The sequence below is a fragment of the Pteronotus mesoamericanus genome, unplaced genomic scaffold (genome assembly GCF_021234165.1).
Source record: "Pteronotus mesoamericanus isolate MK-2021 breed Mesoamerican mustached bat unplaced genomic scaffold, CSHL_Meso_final contig_94, whole genome shotgun sequence".
Classification (NCBI taxonomy): Eukaryota; Metazoa; Chordata; class Mammalia; order Chiroptera; family Mormoopidae; genus Pteronotus; species Pteronotus mesoamericanus.
In genome coordinates, this window is record NW_026555285.1 from 48,011,272 (window position 1) to 48,029,820 (window position 18,549).

At 49.4% G+C, this 18,549-nt stretch overlaps 1 protein-coding gene across 4 annotated transcripts in view; it reads right to left on the minus strand.

Annotated features, from left to right (window-relative positions):
- Window positions 1-459: 459 nt before the first annotated feature.
- The window catches only part of LCP1 (lymphocyte cytosolic protein 1), a 79,683-nt gene continuing 61,593 nt past the window's right edge, over window positions 460-18,549 (minus strand). For all 4 annotated transcript variants that reach the window (XM_054586526.1, XM_054586527.1, XM_054586525.1 and 1 more), the window contains 6 exons: window positions 16,801-16,879; window positions 16,104-16,218; window positions 15,090-15,223; window positions 8,010-8,133; window positions 4,820-4,944; window positions 460-2,181 (listed from right to left, as the gene is read on the minus strand). In XM_054586526.1, the coding sequence (XP_054442501.1) occupies window positions 2,049-2,181; window positions 4,820-4,944; window positions 8,010-8,133; window positions 15,090-15,223; window positions 16,104-16,218; window positions 16,801-16,879 (710 nt within the window). In that variant the 3' untranslated portion in view covers window positions 460-2,048. The remainder of the gene's footprint in view (window positions 2,182-4,819; window positions 4,945-8,009; window positions 8,134-15,089; window positions 15,224-16,103; window positions 16,219-16,800; window positions 16,880-18,549) is intronic.

Below are 18,549 nucleotides of genomic sequence, written 5' to 3' on the forward strand. Positions count from 1 at the left end.
TGCCCCTGTCCCCGAGAGGCCCCGCCAGGCTAGGGTGGAGACCCCCGCACCGCCAACCCAGAAGATCCCTTCTCAAATCTCCCGAGAAGCTGCTTTGCATCCATCCCCAAGGCTGGCTTTTGTTCACGACTGGGGTCGGTGTGTTTCTGAGAATTTGTGTCTCAACTCTCATCTTAGATGCTGCTTTGTCAAACTCCCTCCAATGTAGTCTTTTGTATTCAGCCAAAATATGTCTTAGACTGTTTCCCTTGTGGTCAGCGCCGGCCTCACCCTGCTCTTGTTAGTCACTCACCACGCCTGTCGGTTTATTTGTTTAACACCGTCCCCCGCAGCTGAGTGCAGATAGGCACGGCCCCGGAACTCTCCACGGTGCGGGGCCCTGCGTTAGGCACTCTGGACGTGCCGGCTGAATGAACGAGTTAGTAAGTTACAAAACCGTCAAAGGACATCCAATATAAGGAACATTTTATTTGGGCAGATTTCGAACATTAAGGCAGTAACATTCTTTTTGGAGGCAGATGGAAGAGAATCTTCTGAGGCCACGTGAGTGTCGCATGAGACAAAGCTAATGACTTTGCATTCCGATGCTACCCAAGCCACACACTGGCTTCCGGAGCCCACTGACAAGGAGCAGGTCCAGGGTTCTGCCTTTCAATTGCTTTGAAAGGTGGCCAGGTTCCATGACGCCCTCCCCGGCTCCCCCCCCCCCCACAAGAAGACACCTCACTGATGAGCCCTTCCAGTGCTATGGAGTGTCTAGTGTTGGTTCACAATGTGCTGCTACTTTTTAGGGTTCAGTAGGTTTTCACGGAAATTGTTCAGTGTATTCGGTTTGCTGCTTCTCGGGTTTTGTTTTGGAATTCTTTAAATATCCAGTAAACTAGCTCTTCGTAAAGCAACTCAGCCAGTTCTTACCCAGCTTGACATCTGCTGAGTACGGCTAGGTAAGCGTGAGGGGGCCTGGGGGGTGGGCTGGGACTCCGGTGATTGGCATATGTTGTCCCCTGGGAGCTCGGGGGTGGCAAAAAGCTTCTACAGTATCAAAAAAGTAAACATTGGTAACATGGCCTGGCAGCAATCAGACACGCTAAGACTAAGAGCACAGGAAAGCAGTGCAGGGTTGTTCCTGCTCACAAGACCCTGAGCCCCAAGAAGGAGGTCTAACAGGCGGGGCTCAGTACCTGGAGAGGCAGCACCAAAGGACAGAGGCTTTGCTATGGCTCCACGCTGCCCCCTGGTGGTTTGCTCCCCAATTGCATCCTCCTCGGATCTAACCAAGAGTCTATCTGAAGGCACAGTATTGAAGGTGTTAGGTCTGGTCTGAGCCCTGATCCTAGCGTTAAAAACAGAGGCTTCCTGTTGGCTGAAAAAACCAAAAACGGATAACAAATGGGACCCTAGTTCTGAGGACAAGCTCTGATGATGAGTCTTCCTCCTCTGCAGGTTACCAGAGACTCCTGGGACTCCGAGAGTCTGACGGATTTGTCAGACGCTCCAAATGGCCTGGAGACAGGGTGGCCTACAGAGGCGGGTCCGAGAGAGGGCAGGGCTCGGGGCTCGGGGCGTGGAGAGCAAGGTCCCAGGGACACAGAGTGTAGAAGAAGGGGACAGAAGGAGAGGCTTGTCACAGATCCAGTGGTGGCCTCTAGAACCAAGCTTTAGGACCAGGCTGAAGCTCACCTTAAAACAAAAATGCAGCCACGGTGGGCTGGTTTGGAAGAGCCCGTTAAAATGAATAACAATGCAGCTTCTATACTTGACTAATGGCGAGAAGCAGGGTATTTTTTTTTTCCCCCTCCAGATTTTCGAAAAAGCAATAGGTTCAGTGGTAAAAAAATATTTGTAAGAGATGGGGTCTGTTGCAAAGAAGGAAGCACTTGTTAAATACAGGAGAGGCTACCTGGGCGAACAGACAATATCCACTCTGGAATCTTGGGTAATGTCACCGCGGCAAAAGCTTTGGAATGGCTTTGATCGTCTCCTTCCTCCCGGCGAGCTCGGGGCGTGAAGCGGCCAGCATCGCGCCTCCAGCCCCGCCCCGCTGGGCCTTACACCCTCCGCATTCCTTTCCCCATGAGGCAGGCAAACACCGTCATGACCATTTTGGGGTTCACTTCCACCAGGTCTTCCGGCAGGGCGTACACTCTCGCTCCGATCTTCCGGGCCATGGAGATGGCGTACCTGCGCGGGGAGGAGAGGGAGCACACGGTGAGCCAGGGCAACGGCGGGCGGAGGGGCCCCGGGAGCCGCGGTCACGGTCATTCGGTGCACGCGTCACTGCTGCGTGACGCCCACAGCACGGAGCTCGCCCCTGGCGCGGCGAGGGCCAGCCCGGACATCCTCCCGCGCCTGGGGGCCAGCCCGGGCTCGATAAAGCTCCTGACGCCATCGGCCTGGCGGCCTGGCCTCCCAAGTGTCTTGCTCGCCCTTTGAAACCTTCCCAGCTGCGTCCATGTTTGATGTCTGCACCGTGAGGGTTTGCGCGGGCTACGGAGCGGCAGAGAACTCCATCGGACGGGCGCAGGACGCGGGCTAGAAAAGGTCTGCCGACTCCATTTCAACTAGGAAAACATATTTGTGAGGGAAAAATGACTTTACACATCCATGATTTTATTCCTTGTCCCATTCTGACCCTTGGGCACTTACATGTGTCTTTCTTTAGGCTGCTATGATACGAAAAGAGCCAGTTTTATATTATACATAATGTGATCACAGCTGCCTCCGGGCATTTTTGCTTTACTTACAGTTCTAGGAAGATACTTTTTATTAGCTGCAATCTACTTTCCAGTGAGCCTGCACGACCACCTGTCAGTCCTTTCGTTCACTCTGTTTGCCGTCTAGTCACTTCCTACAATGAGGACGCCAGGGACTCTGCGCTGCGCCCAAGGCCCCGTTACCCCCTGCCCCCCTAACCGGGAGAGTCAAGTGTCACTCTCACTTTATCGAGCAAATTAAATTATCAGGCGAAAGAGCCCCTGTTCTTTCTTCTTGCCCATCCCTCAGTCTCTTCCTCTGTATTCATTATTAATGCAATAAAATGTGTTTTCCGTTATAAGAAAAAAAATTTAAAAAAATGGAGCTTCAAAGATCACGCACAATCTGGCCACCAGAAGCATTGTAAAGACTTCATGGGATTCCTTTTGCCCATTTTTAGCGTCACTGTGTATTTTGCCCTTACAGGGTAGAGCTTACGAACCCGGGCCCTGAAGTTAGACTCTGAGTCTTAGCAGAACCACTTAATAATAATTGTAAGGCCTGGGACAAGTTCCTTAAACCTAGTCCTGCCTGCTTTGGATGTCTAGACTCAAGCTCTTTTCAAGGTCACTTAAAAACACATCTGGTTCTTCCTCTGTGTTCTTCCCTCTGCTTAGAGTGCCTGACCCCCTTCACGCGTCCAGCTGCTTCCTACCTGTCCTTTTGACCCGCCTCAGCACGGACGTTGCTTGCTTTGCAGCGCCGCAGCCTCCTTCCTGTCTCCTTCTTAGTGCCCTGTCCTCCGCCTCCCATACCATCTACCCACTGCCCTGTAATTGCCATTTAATTGCTTATCTTCTCTCGGTTAGATTGTGCTAAAACATCAGCTTATCAGGAACACAGGTCCCCACTGTTGGGGTGTTTTATGAATACATGGCTGATGGGCACTGGTCACTTGTTAACTCCGAACGCGTGTTATGGGTTGGATTGTGTCCCTCAAAAAAAAAAAAAAAAAAAAAAAAAAGGCATGTAAAAGCCCTATCCCCTGGGACCTCGGATCCTGACCTTACTTGGTAATAAGACTGTTTAAGAGGTAATTTGTTAAGACGAGGTCATGCAGGAGCAAAGTGGGGCCCTGATCCGATGTCACCGGTGTCCTTGGAAGAAACGGGGAAGAGGCGCAGACGCACAGCTGGGGGAAGAGAGCCCCGTGCAGTCAGACACACAGGGAAGGAGGCTGCGCGTGGGAGGTGCGCGCACGGACATCGGGGGACGCAGCCACGAGCCAAGGGCCGCTGGCCGGCGCCAGAAGGCGGGGGGGGGGGCGGGGAGGTATGGAAGAGGTTCCCCCTCACAGCCCCCAGGAGGAGCCAACGCCGCTGATGCCTGGACCTTGGACTTGCTCCCTCCACACTGTGGGAGAATAAACTTCTGTGAAGTCACCTTGTCTGTGTTATTTTGTTATTTGCGTTTCCAAGGAAAGAATAAGCCTCTCTAGAGCTGAGGTCAGCACACTTCTCGTAAAGGACCAGAGGGCAACTATTTTGGAGTTTGTGGGCTTTGCCACAACCACGCAACACCGTTGTTGTAGCAGTAAAGCAGCTGTGGGTACGTGGCTGTGTTTCAGTAAAACTTTATTTGTGAAGGCCAGCTCTGGCCCACAAATAGTTGCCTGCTGACCCTCACGTGACATCGTAAAGCAAATGGCAGCTGCTCCCAAGCTGGCAAAGACTCCGATCTTGAACTCCGCCCCCTGTTCATTCATAGCCATGGATGGGCACTAAAAGGTTTCTATTCGTGCTTGCCACGCACAAGGAGACTTCTTTAGGAAGTCTCCTGTAGATTATGGTTAGATAGTTGGTTTTATGAAAATACAGCCTTGCTCATCACTTGGAAGAATACACTTGCTTTTTGCCTCGCCCCCTCTAACACCTGGAGACTACCCCGGCTACTGCGCAGCATCTAAAATAGTGACGATGGGACACGGTAAGACAAGAGAAGGACAAGCATCTGTAGCAAAACAAAAGCATTTGCACAAAAGCAGAAGCGATATACTTGATAGGTACCCAGTTGCTGGGTAGGGCCTTCCCCACGCCCACCCCCGACCCCAAGTTTATTTACGCACTTTGCATTGTTGAGTCTCTCGTCATCGTTCAGGTTGTCTGTCTTCAGAAGGTCATAGTTAATGGAGCCTGGCTGAATGGCATCGATGAGATCCAGAACAGGCAAGCTCGTGCTGATCTTCGGGTCCTGCACAGAGAGAAGGGTGGGTGCTATCAGTAGGGCCCCAAGTTACTTCTACTTTGCTCCCGGGACGGGGCTGGCTCTTCCTCTTGCCTATGAAATATATGCAGCCTGGCCTGGGACATGCAACGGTGTTTGCTCACCAGCTGCAGTTTCTAACCAGTTGTGGTTTCTGCAGAGGCGCTTCTCTAGCGGCTCCCTAAGCCAACAGGCAGGTAGGGACCGTTCTCAACGAGAGAGTGAATGCAGCCAGCACATGCGGAGGAAAGCAGAGAGGCCGAATCGTTTCACATAACTGCTGGTGTGAGCAGAGGAGGGCGATTTGGAGAGAAATCATCAGAGGGGAGGCCAAAGACGCTGGGAGAAACTCTGCTTCACTTGGGGGGATTACACAGGGGTGAGGGGCAGGGATAGTGCCAAGGGCTCAGTCGGACAGGGGTTTCGGTAGGTGCTCATTTCTTGGGGACCTCAAGGAAAGAAAGGAGCCCACAGGTCCAGGGACACGGCGTTGGCAGTTAAGTGCTTGAATGCAATGATAGTAACTCATATTTGTTGGGGCCTCAGAGTTGGCTCAGCATTATTATTATTATTATTATTATTTTTTTTTACAATTGTAGGTTGCACTTTCTACTCTTCTCACAACAATTCTTTTCTTTCTTTTTTATTGAATTGAAGGGGGTGACATTAACTAATAAAATGGCATAGGTTTCAAGAGTACCATTCTATAGTACATCATCGGCATGTCGCGTTGTGTGTTCCCCACCCCACGTCCAGTCTCCTTCCATCGCCATTTATCCCCTTGGCTCTCTTCTGCCTCCTCCACCCCCTTCCCCCTGGTCATCACCACCCTGTGGTCTGTGTCTATGAGTGTTTTGTCTGGGGGGGGGGAGGGTTTGCTTAATCCCTTCAGCTTTTGAAATAAGTTATCTCACTTCTCAGCATCTGAATTTAATGTACGGCGAGTGAAGCGAGTTTCTGAGGTGATGAGACTTGCTGATCAGTGGTGGAGCTGGGATTTGCACTGAGGCCTGGATTCTCACCCCAAAGCCTGGGCTCTTTCTTGGGCCTTTGTACACATGTTGACGGTCACACTTGAATGCACAAAAGTCTGCACCATCTGTCCTCTCTCCTATGGACCTTGTGAGCGCAGCCATGGACAGGCAGCTGCTGGTCTGCACCCAAGCACAGCCAAGTCCAAACACTTCCGACCTTGAGGGTCCAGGTCAGAACCAATTCTAAGCAAGACACAGGCACAGGCTGCCGGGTCCTCTGAATAGAATGATATTTTAAAAAAATACAATGGGAGACATGGAAATGGAGAGCAGGCTGACCGTGGCCAGAGGGGAGGGGAAAAAAATATAAGAAGGGGTCCATCTTTTTTTTTTTTTTTTTTTTACTCCTGGGTAATTGAAAAACTGCCAGAAATTTAAAATCAATATATGATCATAATCTGATTTCCACCATTATCCTCAGCTTTTGTCTTCACAGAAAGTTTTGGTGAAGAAGCACAAGGGATGAAAAATACAGAGATTTGAGTTTTTCCCTTCTTTCCTACTCTCTGCCCTCCATCGTGTGGCGGCGCTGGCAGGCAGAGAAGGGCCAGCCACTGGCCGCGCTCACGGATGACGAGGGACAGGGGCTATTAGCAAACTGGTTGCTCAAGAGTGGGTTGTGTTCTTTTTTTGACGGGTTTCACTTATAAGTAATGTGGGGTTAATTGGACAGCTTCCGTTCACGGTCCTTTTTACTTACTCAATCCTGAAATGACGTAATGAGGGGAAGGAGAAAGTTAGCCCAGAGAGAAACAAGGAGCAAAAGAACTGTCAGACGTTCCTGAGAGTGAACCCCCAGGGGAACACGCCAGAAGGGGGGCCTCGTGGGTTTCGGGAGCCGCTGTTTACAGAGAGATGCACCCTGGGCGACGGAACCAGTCACTTCACAGCCACGGTTAAGTGACCTCAGACACACTCCGCTCTACAACCTCACGCCCAGGAAAAAGGCGCTCTCTCCTCTCTGATGGACGGTCACCAGCCATCGCTAGCGCCCACCTCAGGGGTTACTTGAGCCCCCGTTTCCTCCCATGTAAAGTGAGGAAAACAGTAAAGCTGGCTTCGCGAGGTCTGCGAGGGTGAGGTGAGACGTCAAACACCAGGAGTCCCCGGTGCTCAGGGTGCGTTCCATGCGCCTGTGCCCCTCCCTGCCCCTTCCGCCACCTCTGTAGGGGGCTTGCCGGGAGGACTTGCTGTGTCTGCCCCCAGCCTTCGCTCCTCTGCTCGGCCACCCAGCTGGAAGCGGGTAAGCTGGAGGGGACGGAGGTGGCCTCTGCCTGCGATGGGCTCACGGGGAGGGGCCGCTCAGTGAGCGTACCCTGGTACGGCCCAACCCAGTGGTACCTTCTGCCCTTTCTGGTGGGGAAGGGCTTCAAGCTTTTTTCTTGCTTTTGAAGCAGAGGGTTGATATCATGATGAACTGCCTCGCTGACCCTGTTAGTACAACTCCGAAAGGTCCTTCCTCCCACTCTTGGCCTTTAAACCAGAACAAGGTAGCTAAGGGGGTACAGACCTTACCACATGAGTCAAGAGCACAGGCCCATTGAGGAAGGATCCAGCTAACGTATAAAACACGAGTGAAGAAATTTAATAAAAGATAACGCTGTTACGAATAAAAATGGGATTTGGATACAAGCACACAACAGCTTTTTCTCAGGAAATAGTACACGGGAGATCTTTTAGCATCTTATACTTCACCACCACAATGTTAACAATCTGAATTGTGCAGCTGTGTGCCTTTTGCCAATATTACCGCATTTTCTGTTCCTTTGGAAGAACAATGCCTGAAGTGTATGTCAAACACGATGGAGTCTTTAAATTAATTATTACAGGAGAAAGGGACAAGAAATTTGTCAGTGACATGGCCCATGAACATGAAAGCCATGATGGATCATTCAGCAAAATCAAAATTGGGGAGGAGGAGCCTGGAATACCTCACACTTAGGGTCACTGTAAGACAGACAGGAAACGCAACGACAGGTGTAGGGCTCAGGTGGCTGGGAGCAGTGGGCGGGGCTTTACCTTGAAGCTGGAGATGGACGAACACTTCCCTGCCTCCTTCAGTGTGTCATTGACCCAGCTGACGATGATGTCATCATTGACCTTCTGCCCACCTCCAATTTCTTCCAGAATATTCAGTGTGTACCTGAACAACATCAAGAGTGATTTCTGGAGGAAAGTTGCTAAATAATTCAATATCACGGAAAGTAGCCAGGGTAGAAAGTGTTCTTTTCTTTTTGGGTATGTCACAAAAGTTAGCCTGGACGCCATTGCATTAGTGGGGGGTGGGGGAGAGGAAATACATCCATTCCCTGCAGGATAACTTAAGCTATAACTTTATGGTCGGTCGTTAGAGGGAGGTGCAGAGCAAATACCTCCCCCTCAAAGCACCGTCATTGCCCTGGGGGCGGGGGAGGAGGAGGCAAATGAGAAGAGAAGACAGGGAAAGAAAATGATGCAAAAGATTGGAACCAGTAACTTAAAGAAACCATAAAACAAACAAACAGACAAAGAACTATTCCATATTAGAAAGGCCCAGGTAGCCAACATAGTAAAATACAGGGTCCAGCACAAATCATGCCCCTTTTTTATGACAACGTCTTTTGTTATAAAATCATAAGCATGTCATTCTATAACATCACAATATCACACTCAAGCACACCATAGGACGTTTTAGGTGAAATGTTCAAATGAAAACTGTAAATTATGACACCCATATTATTACCCTACCAACCACACTCCAGCAGGCGTTACTTCTGCCAGACCCTGCAAGTATGCGTGTGTGTGTACATATATATGTATATATATACATAAGTGTGTGTGTATATATATCCTTTTTATATTGTAGAGGTAGAAATATTAGGAATACCTCACCATGAAGGTCACTTTAAAGTAGAAACCAAAGTTAGTCTCCAGTCTGAGAGTAAGAATCACCTTAGATACTGTTGTGAGAACTGGGTTTGTTTGGAAGACTTAAGAAGCATCAAGCTCTCAAAATTTCCTCGCTGTTCCCGAAGGCGACTCCCTCCGCCAGGGGGAGCTACTGGGAGCAGGGGAACTGCGCAGAAGGCCGCGCCGGGAGCAGGTTCCTGGGCCTCGAGGTCCAGGCCGGCAGGAGGGGGTCCGGTTACCCGGGGCCGGCCTTCGGGGCCAGGGTTTCTGGGGGCACCGCTACCCCTGAAATGCAAGTATCTGGCCCCTGAGTGCCGTCTGGAGGGAGGGCAGACCGAAATGAGGTCACCCTCCAGGTGACCTGGGGTGCCGCGCACACAATCTATTGGGGGTCCTCTTCCGGTCACTGCTTCCGGGGGGAAAACCCAACCCTCCCCCAATTTTCAAGTTGAGTCTCCAAAAGAGGAGGGATGCCCTGCTTCCCCCAATTACAGCGCCTCCTCGCCATCTCGGTGGGTGGGGAGGAAAGGACCCCTGCCTCTGTGTGTGTGTGTGTGTGTGTGTGTGTGTGTGTGGTGTATGTGTGTGATACACACACGCAACCATGTTAACTGATCAGACATCGAAGTCCTCTCCGTTACACCCCTTCGAACCCGCTCACATCAACGGACTCCTTCATTCCGTGCCTCCTCCCCACAGGATCGCCCTTCTAAAGTCCAGCTCTGGCCGCGTCACTGACCAAACGGCCCAGGTCCAAGCCCTTCCAACGGCACGTGAGGCCCTCCATGACTCAGCCCTGGCGTCTCTTCTCGGCGCATCTCCGCTCTCTCGATCCCTCCTCTCTCGCGGGCCTCGTCCCCGGGCCCCGAGAGAACACACACACTCAGGTTTCCACGTCTCGGAAGCGCCAGCAGCGCCCCTAGCGGCGCCGCACCGTCCTGCCTCCGGGACTCAGCTCTGTGCTCTGGCAAAGGAGGACTCGTCCTTGGACCAATTCCTAGGTCAGCATCGCTTTTCTGACCCCCACACTGCATTCGTCACTATAGTAACGCCTCCTTCCAACCGCTTGCCCTCACTTTGGAGGGAGCTGACATGCACGTCCCTGTCTGCCTGCCGTGTCCTACCAAATCCATACCCCTGTTCTCCACGGGGTTCCCAGGGGTTGGCAGGGTGCCTGGTATATATCGAGCCTCTGGTAAATGGAGGCGTGACGTGGTGGAGGAAATAAATAGGATGGCTTCTCCCAGAAAAAGCCAGGAGAAAGCTGAGTCATGCTTAGTGTGGACCCAGGCACGGGACCAAAATGCTAAGCACTAATGAGGTCGAATGGGGCAGGTCCCAGGTAGATTTTCAAAATATCCCCAATTTGGAAAAAGACCCTGGTTTTGATCTGTTTGTAATGATGATGTTTTATGGCAGAAATGCCTCCTTGTTTCTTAATAATTGGCCTGTGCAGTTAAGTTCTTAGCCTCAATGACACATTTAAGTAGACGCTCTGAGGACGGTCGGTTGTGTTTCCTTCCTCAGGCCACGTCTCCGCGAGCCTGATGAAAGCGAAGTCTCCTCTCCGGCCGCCTCGCCCCTGGCAGGCCGGAGTTCTGGCCGCTCCTGCCCCAGAGCCCCGGGCCACTTCACCGAGGCGCGCATGGGGACAGAGGTGGGGCTGTGACCTGCTTCTTGAGCCAGGCAAGCAGCTGGCACAAGGGGACGCGCACTTGATCCAAAAGTGGAAATAAAATGTTTCGAAAGCCACTCAGGAACAGGGAAGTGTAAAAAGGCGCAGAGAGTCACAGGGGCAGCTCGGTGAGTGTATCCGGGGGTCCGAGAGCAGCCCCTCCGGGTGGCACGGAGCTCGGTGAGCACGACGTTGGCTTCCTGCCACCTCAGGGGAGGTGCAGAGGTTGAAAACGGAATCAGACACCTGCTTCTAAGGACACGGGAGGAACAAAGGGAAGGCAGGACAGGGTTAGGTTGGAGCGTCAGCTCTCAGCACCGAATGCAGAGGCAGAATCTAAATCAGAAACCAGTCTGGCCTGAGCCTGCCGACGATTCCCCTCATGAAATACTTGGCGCCGTCAGACATGTCTGGGGGCCACTGTGCTGGTAGGCACTCGATGTCCCCGACAATATCTGACAGCCACAGGTGCTGGCAAAACCGCGCTGCACCGAAACGCCCTCTGTCACCATGAACGGCCTCAGGAGCCCCCGCTTCAGCCAGCGCCCCGGCAACGGGACAGGGTGGACAGGTGGGCGTGGGAGTCCTCGGTGGGCGGCAGGCATTGCGCGTTCGCTTCCCTGCCTCCCGACACTGGTGTGATCTATTTAACACTCGAACCAGAAGGACAGACCGTCGTGTTTTGGTTTTCGAGGACCTATTGCAAATTCACGGTGCCAGCCTGTTTGATTTGGGGAGGACCCCCTCACAGGCCGGAGCCCAACGGGCACTGCCGTCGGCAGCAGCCTGCTGGCTTCCGGCTCTTGTTCCCAAAGGTGTATGCACGCCGTTTGCCAGCTTTCCAACCTGGGGCTTATTTCCAGGCTACTGAAGGGAAAGGCTTAGACATACATCTCATTTACTCCCAGGGAAAAAAATGACACACCTTGACTGCCCAGATAAATGGCCAAATTAGCACATCTGTGAATCCAATGAAATAAATCCCAGCTAGAACTGGCACTAAATCTAACAGTTCTGCTAATGTGTGGCACACAGAGAAAAAAATTCCTCCTGGTGGCATTTACGTAATACTCAGTCATTTCACTGCCTTCGACAGTAATGTAGTTCTCTCTCCACTTTCTTACATGCGCAATTCTCGTATAGTAAACACTCATGAGGAATAGGACTTATTAACCAGGTGACAAGAGTGGACCTTGTCAAATCTACACCGGTCACAAAGTGTGACTGTGGGCCACACTTTTCTAAAACTCCCACAACAAAGACCATTTTACGAGGTGATTTTCAGACATTATGAAATGCAAAATAGAACAGAACTGGCCTGAGATTTTTTAATAATTAAAACAAAGTATCAAAGATTATTCTATATTCAAACCTGTAGGCCAATTTCACTTTTGCAACTAAGAGAGATTTTTGTTCTGGTTTTCACAGCAACCAGTCCCAAACCCAGCCTGTTACGAAATAAAAACACAGGTGGAAGACAATAGAAAATAGTTCAAAGATGGCTTCTGAGAAGACAGTGGGGAGAAGGGCCCTCAGGGGCGCACAGTGACACGCTAGGTACATGCAGGAAAATCGAAGACGGGGGTGAAGTTGCTCTGGCTTTGGAGCTCCCTGTGCCAGGGCAGTTTCAGGTCACCTGCCTCGACCTTCAAGAGGCCCCAGGTTGGAGAACTATACGTGACAAATCAGACTGTGACGCCGCCAGGATCACTTGCGGCCATCCTGCGGCCCCCGGCTGCCCCACCCTGACTCCTCCGGGGACCGCGGGAGTGGGACGGCCTGCAGGCCGTGGCCTGGGCATAAGGCTGAGGCGCCAGGGGCCACCGCACGCCGTGACCTTGTTAGAGACACGACCGTGAGACAGAGGGTTTCTGGAGCTCCCTTCCAGGCAGGCACATGAATTGAGTCGCACTGACATAGGTTCTAACTGTGTTGGAAGGACTTCTGCCTGGTCGGAGCTACCGGTATAAGGGAAGAGGCAAAGCGTTTGACAGGACGCTGTTGTGTCCTTCGAGGTTTGCTTTCTAAACGTCTTCTAAAAATACTTTTGTACCAGAGTTGCTTATTTTTCTTACAGCTTATTTTCGATTTGTCTATCGTCCTATATCCTGCTCTGGTTCAATACCCTCGCCATCCAGCTCGAACATCAGGCAGGCTTAGAGCCGGCGCTAAGAGACAGCTGGAGGTTTCTTTTCAGCTTGCAGGGCTGTCCAACCTTTTGGGCCACACCAGAAGAAGAAGAGGTTTCTCGGGCTACACATTAAATACAGTGCAACACGTAATCACACAAAAAAAATCTCCTCGTGTTCTAAGTAAATTCACAATTTTGTGCTGGGCCGCGTTCACAGCCATCCCAGGCCGCAAGTGACCCGCGGGCCGCAGTTTGGACACCCCTGTCAGCAACAGCAGACGACTCTGCCTCTGGCCCCAGGGGAGTAACAGGGACCTGATTTACCCTTCTGCCCGCAGCGCCTAACACGGAATGGAAAAACACGCGGAACGATGTTGTTCAGGCATCGGATAACTGAAAGCGGAGCAGCGGTCCCTGAAAGATGGGAACAAACGCGATGAGCCCCAGGACTGTCCCGGCTGATTGCGTGAAGCACGTCCAGGACACCGTGCAGGGACAGAGAACCCGGGCAGAGCAGGACGGTCCTCCTGAGCTGAGGGGAGGGGTTGAGAACGAGGAAGCGCAGGTGCCTAGAATATGTGGGAAGGATACCGAGGAAGAGGGAGCTGCCCGTGTCCCAGGGTCACTTAGAAAGAGGGTCTGGAGAGCTTCAGAGGGTGTGCCTCTCCCCTGCAGCGAGAACTGCGCAGTGCCCACGGGTGAGGAAGCTGCCAGGAGCTGAGGAAGGAGCTGTCGGCAGTGAACAGGCAGAACAGTTCTCCGAGCTCCCACGGGGCTGGGGGTCATTTGGTTCCCATAAGTAGGAGCGCAAGAACCATGAGAACCAGGGAGCATCAAGTGTTGATCAAGACGATCTCAGTTTTGAGATACAAAATTAGCTCAAGACTAATTAAGACTTCAAGTAGCCCTCAGAAGGATCGCTTGCCTTTAAATAACAAAGTGCATCCTGGGACTAAATTCAAGAATATTTAAACGACAATAGAAATATCTGGCAGGCATCATGGTAAAATGCACAATGTCTCTCATACAATAAAACAAACAAACAAACTAGGAGGCATGCAAAGAAGCAGGAAAACATGATGCATAATGAGGATAAAGATCGATGAATAGAAATAGAGCTAGAAATAAGTTATTGTAGTTATATTCTATGTGTTCAAAAAAGTAGAGGAAAAAGCTATGGGAGATGCCAGAAAGACCCAAATCAAATTTTTGTACATGAAAACTACAGTGTCTGGGATAAACATTATATATATTGGATGGGATTAATGGAGGATTAGACATTAATCCTCCATTTTAAAGGAGTAATGGATTTGAATACCAAGCAGTGGAAATCACCCTTTATGCAACATACAGAGAAAAATATGAAACAGAGGAGAAAAATGAATACAACTTCAGTGAACTCTGGGGCAACTTCAAATATTCAAATGACCAAATATATATGTACCTGGTGTCTCCCCCCAGAACAGAGGTGAGTAAGTAAAGGAGACACATTTGAAGAAATAAAGGCCAAAATTATTCCAAGTTTGGTGAAAACTATGAACTCACAGATATATGATAAATTTCGAGGATGAGAAACAGAAGAACATTATAACCAAATTCCTTAAAAAACAGTGATAAAGGGAAAAATCTTAAAAAAAAAAAGCCTGAGGAAAAAGACATATTCCATACACAGGAAGAGAAAAATGACAACATACTTGTCACTGGAAACAATGCAGGCCACAAGGCATCACACACTATCTTTGAGAAAAACTATCAACCTAGAATTCTACACCCAGAAGAAATATCTTTCAAAACTAAGAATGGAATGAAGACTTTTTAGTCATGTAAAAGCTGAAGTTATTCTTCTGCGCTATGAGAAATATTCCAAGTAGAAAGCTAATGATATCAAATAGAAATCTGGATCTGTGCCATGGAAAGAAGAGCACAGAAATGGCAAATACAGAGGTCAGTGTAGCACATTTCCCTCTTAGTTTGAAAATCCCTCTTGAAGATAATAGATTGTTATTAAGGCAAGTCAATTTAAAAGTAAAAGGGTAGAAATAAGGTCTGCTGGGCTAAGGTGAAGTAGCAGGAAGCTAGAGTGGCTATATCAACATCACAAAAAGTAGATTTCAGAATAAATCTCAGCAGACACGAAGAGGGTCGCTCCATAATGAAAAGGGGGCGATCAATTAAGACGACTACACAATCTAAAATATTTATGACGCTACTAACAAGAGTTTCAAAAACCTGACACAAATTGGATGGAACTAAAAGGAAAAAAAAAAATAACAGGGACATTTTAAAGAAGACTTTTGTGGTTTTAAGTTTCGGTAAAAGCATAGTTTTCCTAGATTAAATTACACTCCTAAGCATTTTCTGGTACTTTCCGAGGTTGATAATACACTCGCTAAAAAGCTGTTACCTTCTCATTAACTGCCAAATCAAGGCCAAGGTCAGCGTGCGGTTGCCTTCGTTGAGATCCTGCCCAGCGATGCCAACCAGGGAGAACTTAGCTTGATTCTTCCCCAGCTCCACGGCGTAGTTACAGTTCTCAAGCTGTTAATGAGGTGAAAGGACAACAATCTCATGTCATCATCTCCATGATGATCAATACCCGATAAAAGAGGACAATAAAAATAAAGGCACAACCTGAAATAAACACGGTCAGACTGACCTTTCAAGCCTCCTCTGGTTCTGCAGTCCTAGGAGTCTAAATTAGTCAAAGAAATTTCCATCTTTTCTTAAATACCACCTTTCATTTCCACCAAAAAAAATACTCATAGTATATTCACAGTGCAAAACCAAAACGAATTCATCATCACGAACACCTTCAGGGCCACATCACACGACCCAAACAGGAAGCCATGCCCAGTACCTGCCCATAATATTCCTAAAATAGCTGCACTCAAAATCATCGGCCTGGAAAGTCTAGAGGCTCTATCCCACGTGGCCACGTGGTCTGACATGTGGGACAGGCAGCCCCGTGGCTACGCTTGGATTGTGAAGTCACAGAGACGAGACCTGGTAGGCAACGTTGGCACCAATGCATTGTTACTTTTCCAAAACAATGTGTTCCCCCGTGTTGACATTTAATAACCTATTTGTCTAAATCCAACTGTCAGCACAAAGCTCCAATTTTTTAGAAAAGTAGAGTGAAGATCCCGATGGGGCGGGGCGGGGGCGGGGAGGGAGAAGAAACCCTGACCTTCTCGAATGATCTTAATTAGAATTTTGACATCATAACGTTGAAAGACATCCAACGTGGAATTGTAAACCACAGAAATAGTGGAATCGCTTTAATTAAACCATTTAGGTTACTGATGGCTCGACCACAATTCAAACCCTAGCTAGACAACCCACATCCACATTCGGCCTCCCGGCGGGGCACCCACAGGGCGCTCTTGCAGGCTGGTGCTGCTGGGACATCTCTATTTACCTTCTTCATGTTGCCCCCCAGTTTGGGGTACGGTGGTTTGTTCACCCTGCTCCAGTCCACAGGGACTTTAATCTTTTCATACAGCTGGAAGATGACCAGGGCGTCCGATAAGTCACTGAATAAAAAACAAACACAGAGGAATCCTCAGACAGCTAACCTTGAGGAGGGGCCTGTGGCGAACCCAGCGCTCCCTTGCGTGTTTGCTCAAGGAGTGTTGGCACTGTGGCGAAACTGCCGTCCACCGCCATGTCCTTAGAGGTCAAGAGGCTGATTCAGGCGTTGAGGGAACTTCCTTGAGGTTCTCCCAGGACGTCCCTCGTGTCCCATCACCTGGAGCACATTGCCTCCGGGGGGGAAACTGGCTCTCACACATGGCGTAGGAAACCATCGCAAACGTAACACTTATTGTTTCGCCTGCGCGGGAGCAGATGCCGGGCCAGCAGCACACAGTACGCCTGTCCTTCCGCTGGGGTAGGGTCGTGTACCAAACACACAGCGAGGCTGGCGGACGGAAGTGAGTTCCCTTCTTCCTGAACAGCCATCACCTGCGGGTCAGTTTGGCACTTCCCCACCCTCCTCTCATCGAGGTACACACATTTTGTGGAAAGAACTGCACACTGAAGTGGTATTTGAAATCCTGGGGATCTTTCAAGGTCTTGGTGTTTTGCATTAAGAATGAGTCCCCACATATGCTTACCTGTACAAGTGATTGACGCGAGGGTTAACGCCCAGGGAGTTCATCCAGTTCCTAAATGTCCTCTCTTCTCTCGTCTCACCTGAATGAAGGAGCGAACGAAGGAATGAACAAATGAATGAATAAGGCATAGAAAATATGGCTTACTAAAGTTTAACCGAAGAGGCTATAGCAGAAACAGAAGTTACGTTTTAAAAATTAATTAAATAGACCCTAGTGGATTTGGGTGAGGGTTGCTATTCTGTGTTAATTTTTCCCATTTCAATGTAACAAGTATTTCTATGGCATTTATTAGTGGTGCGCAAGACCCTCTGTGGGCAAACTGTTCAGAATTGGCCCTCAAAGGCTTACTTGCTTTCTGGACATAACAAGACCCTCAGGCATCAAACAGAGATCAGGCAAGCGGAAGGGCTAATGTGTGAAGTAGACACCTTCGCTTTTTGAGTTGTGATGGGGAGAGAATGACAGTTTGGGCTAAATTTGGAGGGAGAAGAATTTGAGCTTCACCTTCCAGAACTAGTAAAATCTGGATAGCAAAGGGGAACGGGGAGAGATTTGGGGGTACGCTAAGGGGTGGAAGTAGGAGACAGAGTACATATGAACACAAAGAAAACGGTAGGCAAGCGCTTATTAAAACCATTAGGAACGGCTTTTTCGGGGATCTGTGTTGCTCAGCGCATGGCGATACGGCTGTCCAGTGACAGGGACCAGAAGGAGGGGTCTCTGAGGGAGCAGGGGCAGATGTGGGTTGAAATACTAGACAACATCGGTCACTATGGGTTTTTTATTTTTATGTTACTAAAATAAGCGCTTGAGCAAAGCAGAGGTATAATGAAAGCAGTATGGAGCTGCGCCGGGCAGCACAGTGCAGAGCTTCTGGCAGGCAACACACGTTTAAATCAAACACGCGGTACGTGACAAATGGAGGGAGAGGTCCCTAAGACCCGTGGAAGTAGTTGGTGTATGAGTTAATAAGAGTCCAGAAGAGCAGAAACAAAAAATAATAACTAAAAAGCCATTCTGCGGGGAGAATTATTCATATTTGCTGATTTAATGCATTTAGGGATGAAGAAGATATCAAAGTGGACCCCAGGGTTTTGGCGACTGAAGAAAAAAGTGGTAGATGAATGGGGTCTTTCTGAAGGAGAGGGGATGGCATTGGGGTAGAGGAGAAGAGCAGCCGGGGAGGGTAAATGGCCCATTCTGCTTTGTACGCGCTGAATTTCGAGTGGCGGGGAAGTACCCAAAGACGGAAGTGAGTGGTTAGAGGGCCTGATGCATATGCACGGGCCCTGGACAACCCACGATTCATTAAATAATACATATGCAGTGATGGTGGAATACGAATTAATTCTGCATTTCCAGCTAGACTAAAGCATTGCAGGAAAAGGCTCAATCAACACTTTATATCTGGGCTTCCTTTCTTTGGTGATATTCATTTAATATTAATTTTGTTTTGATTTTCCTGCCTCAATATTGAGACTACTTCACAATGAGGAGAGAAGTAAACATCTCTGGCAGTTTTACTTGTTAAAAACTGACCAAAGCTCTATGCTTTCTGCTCAATCTTAGGGCATTAACTCCCAAAATAAAATTGTCAGGGATTCTGCCTTGAAATAGGGTGGTGGGCCTTCCGCAACCCAAATCAAAGAAACAAAACCAAACCAAACAACTCAGGAGTACCTTCTAGAGTAAATATCATTTTAAGATGACGAGTGGCTGTAATTTCTTGCCCCTAAGAATTAACATTCA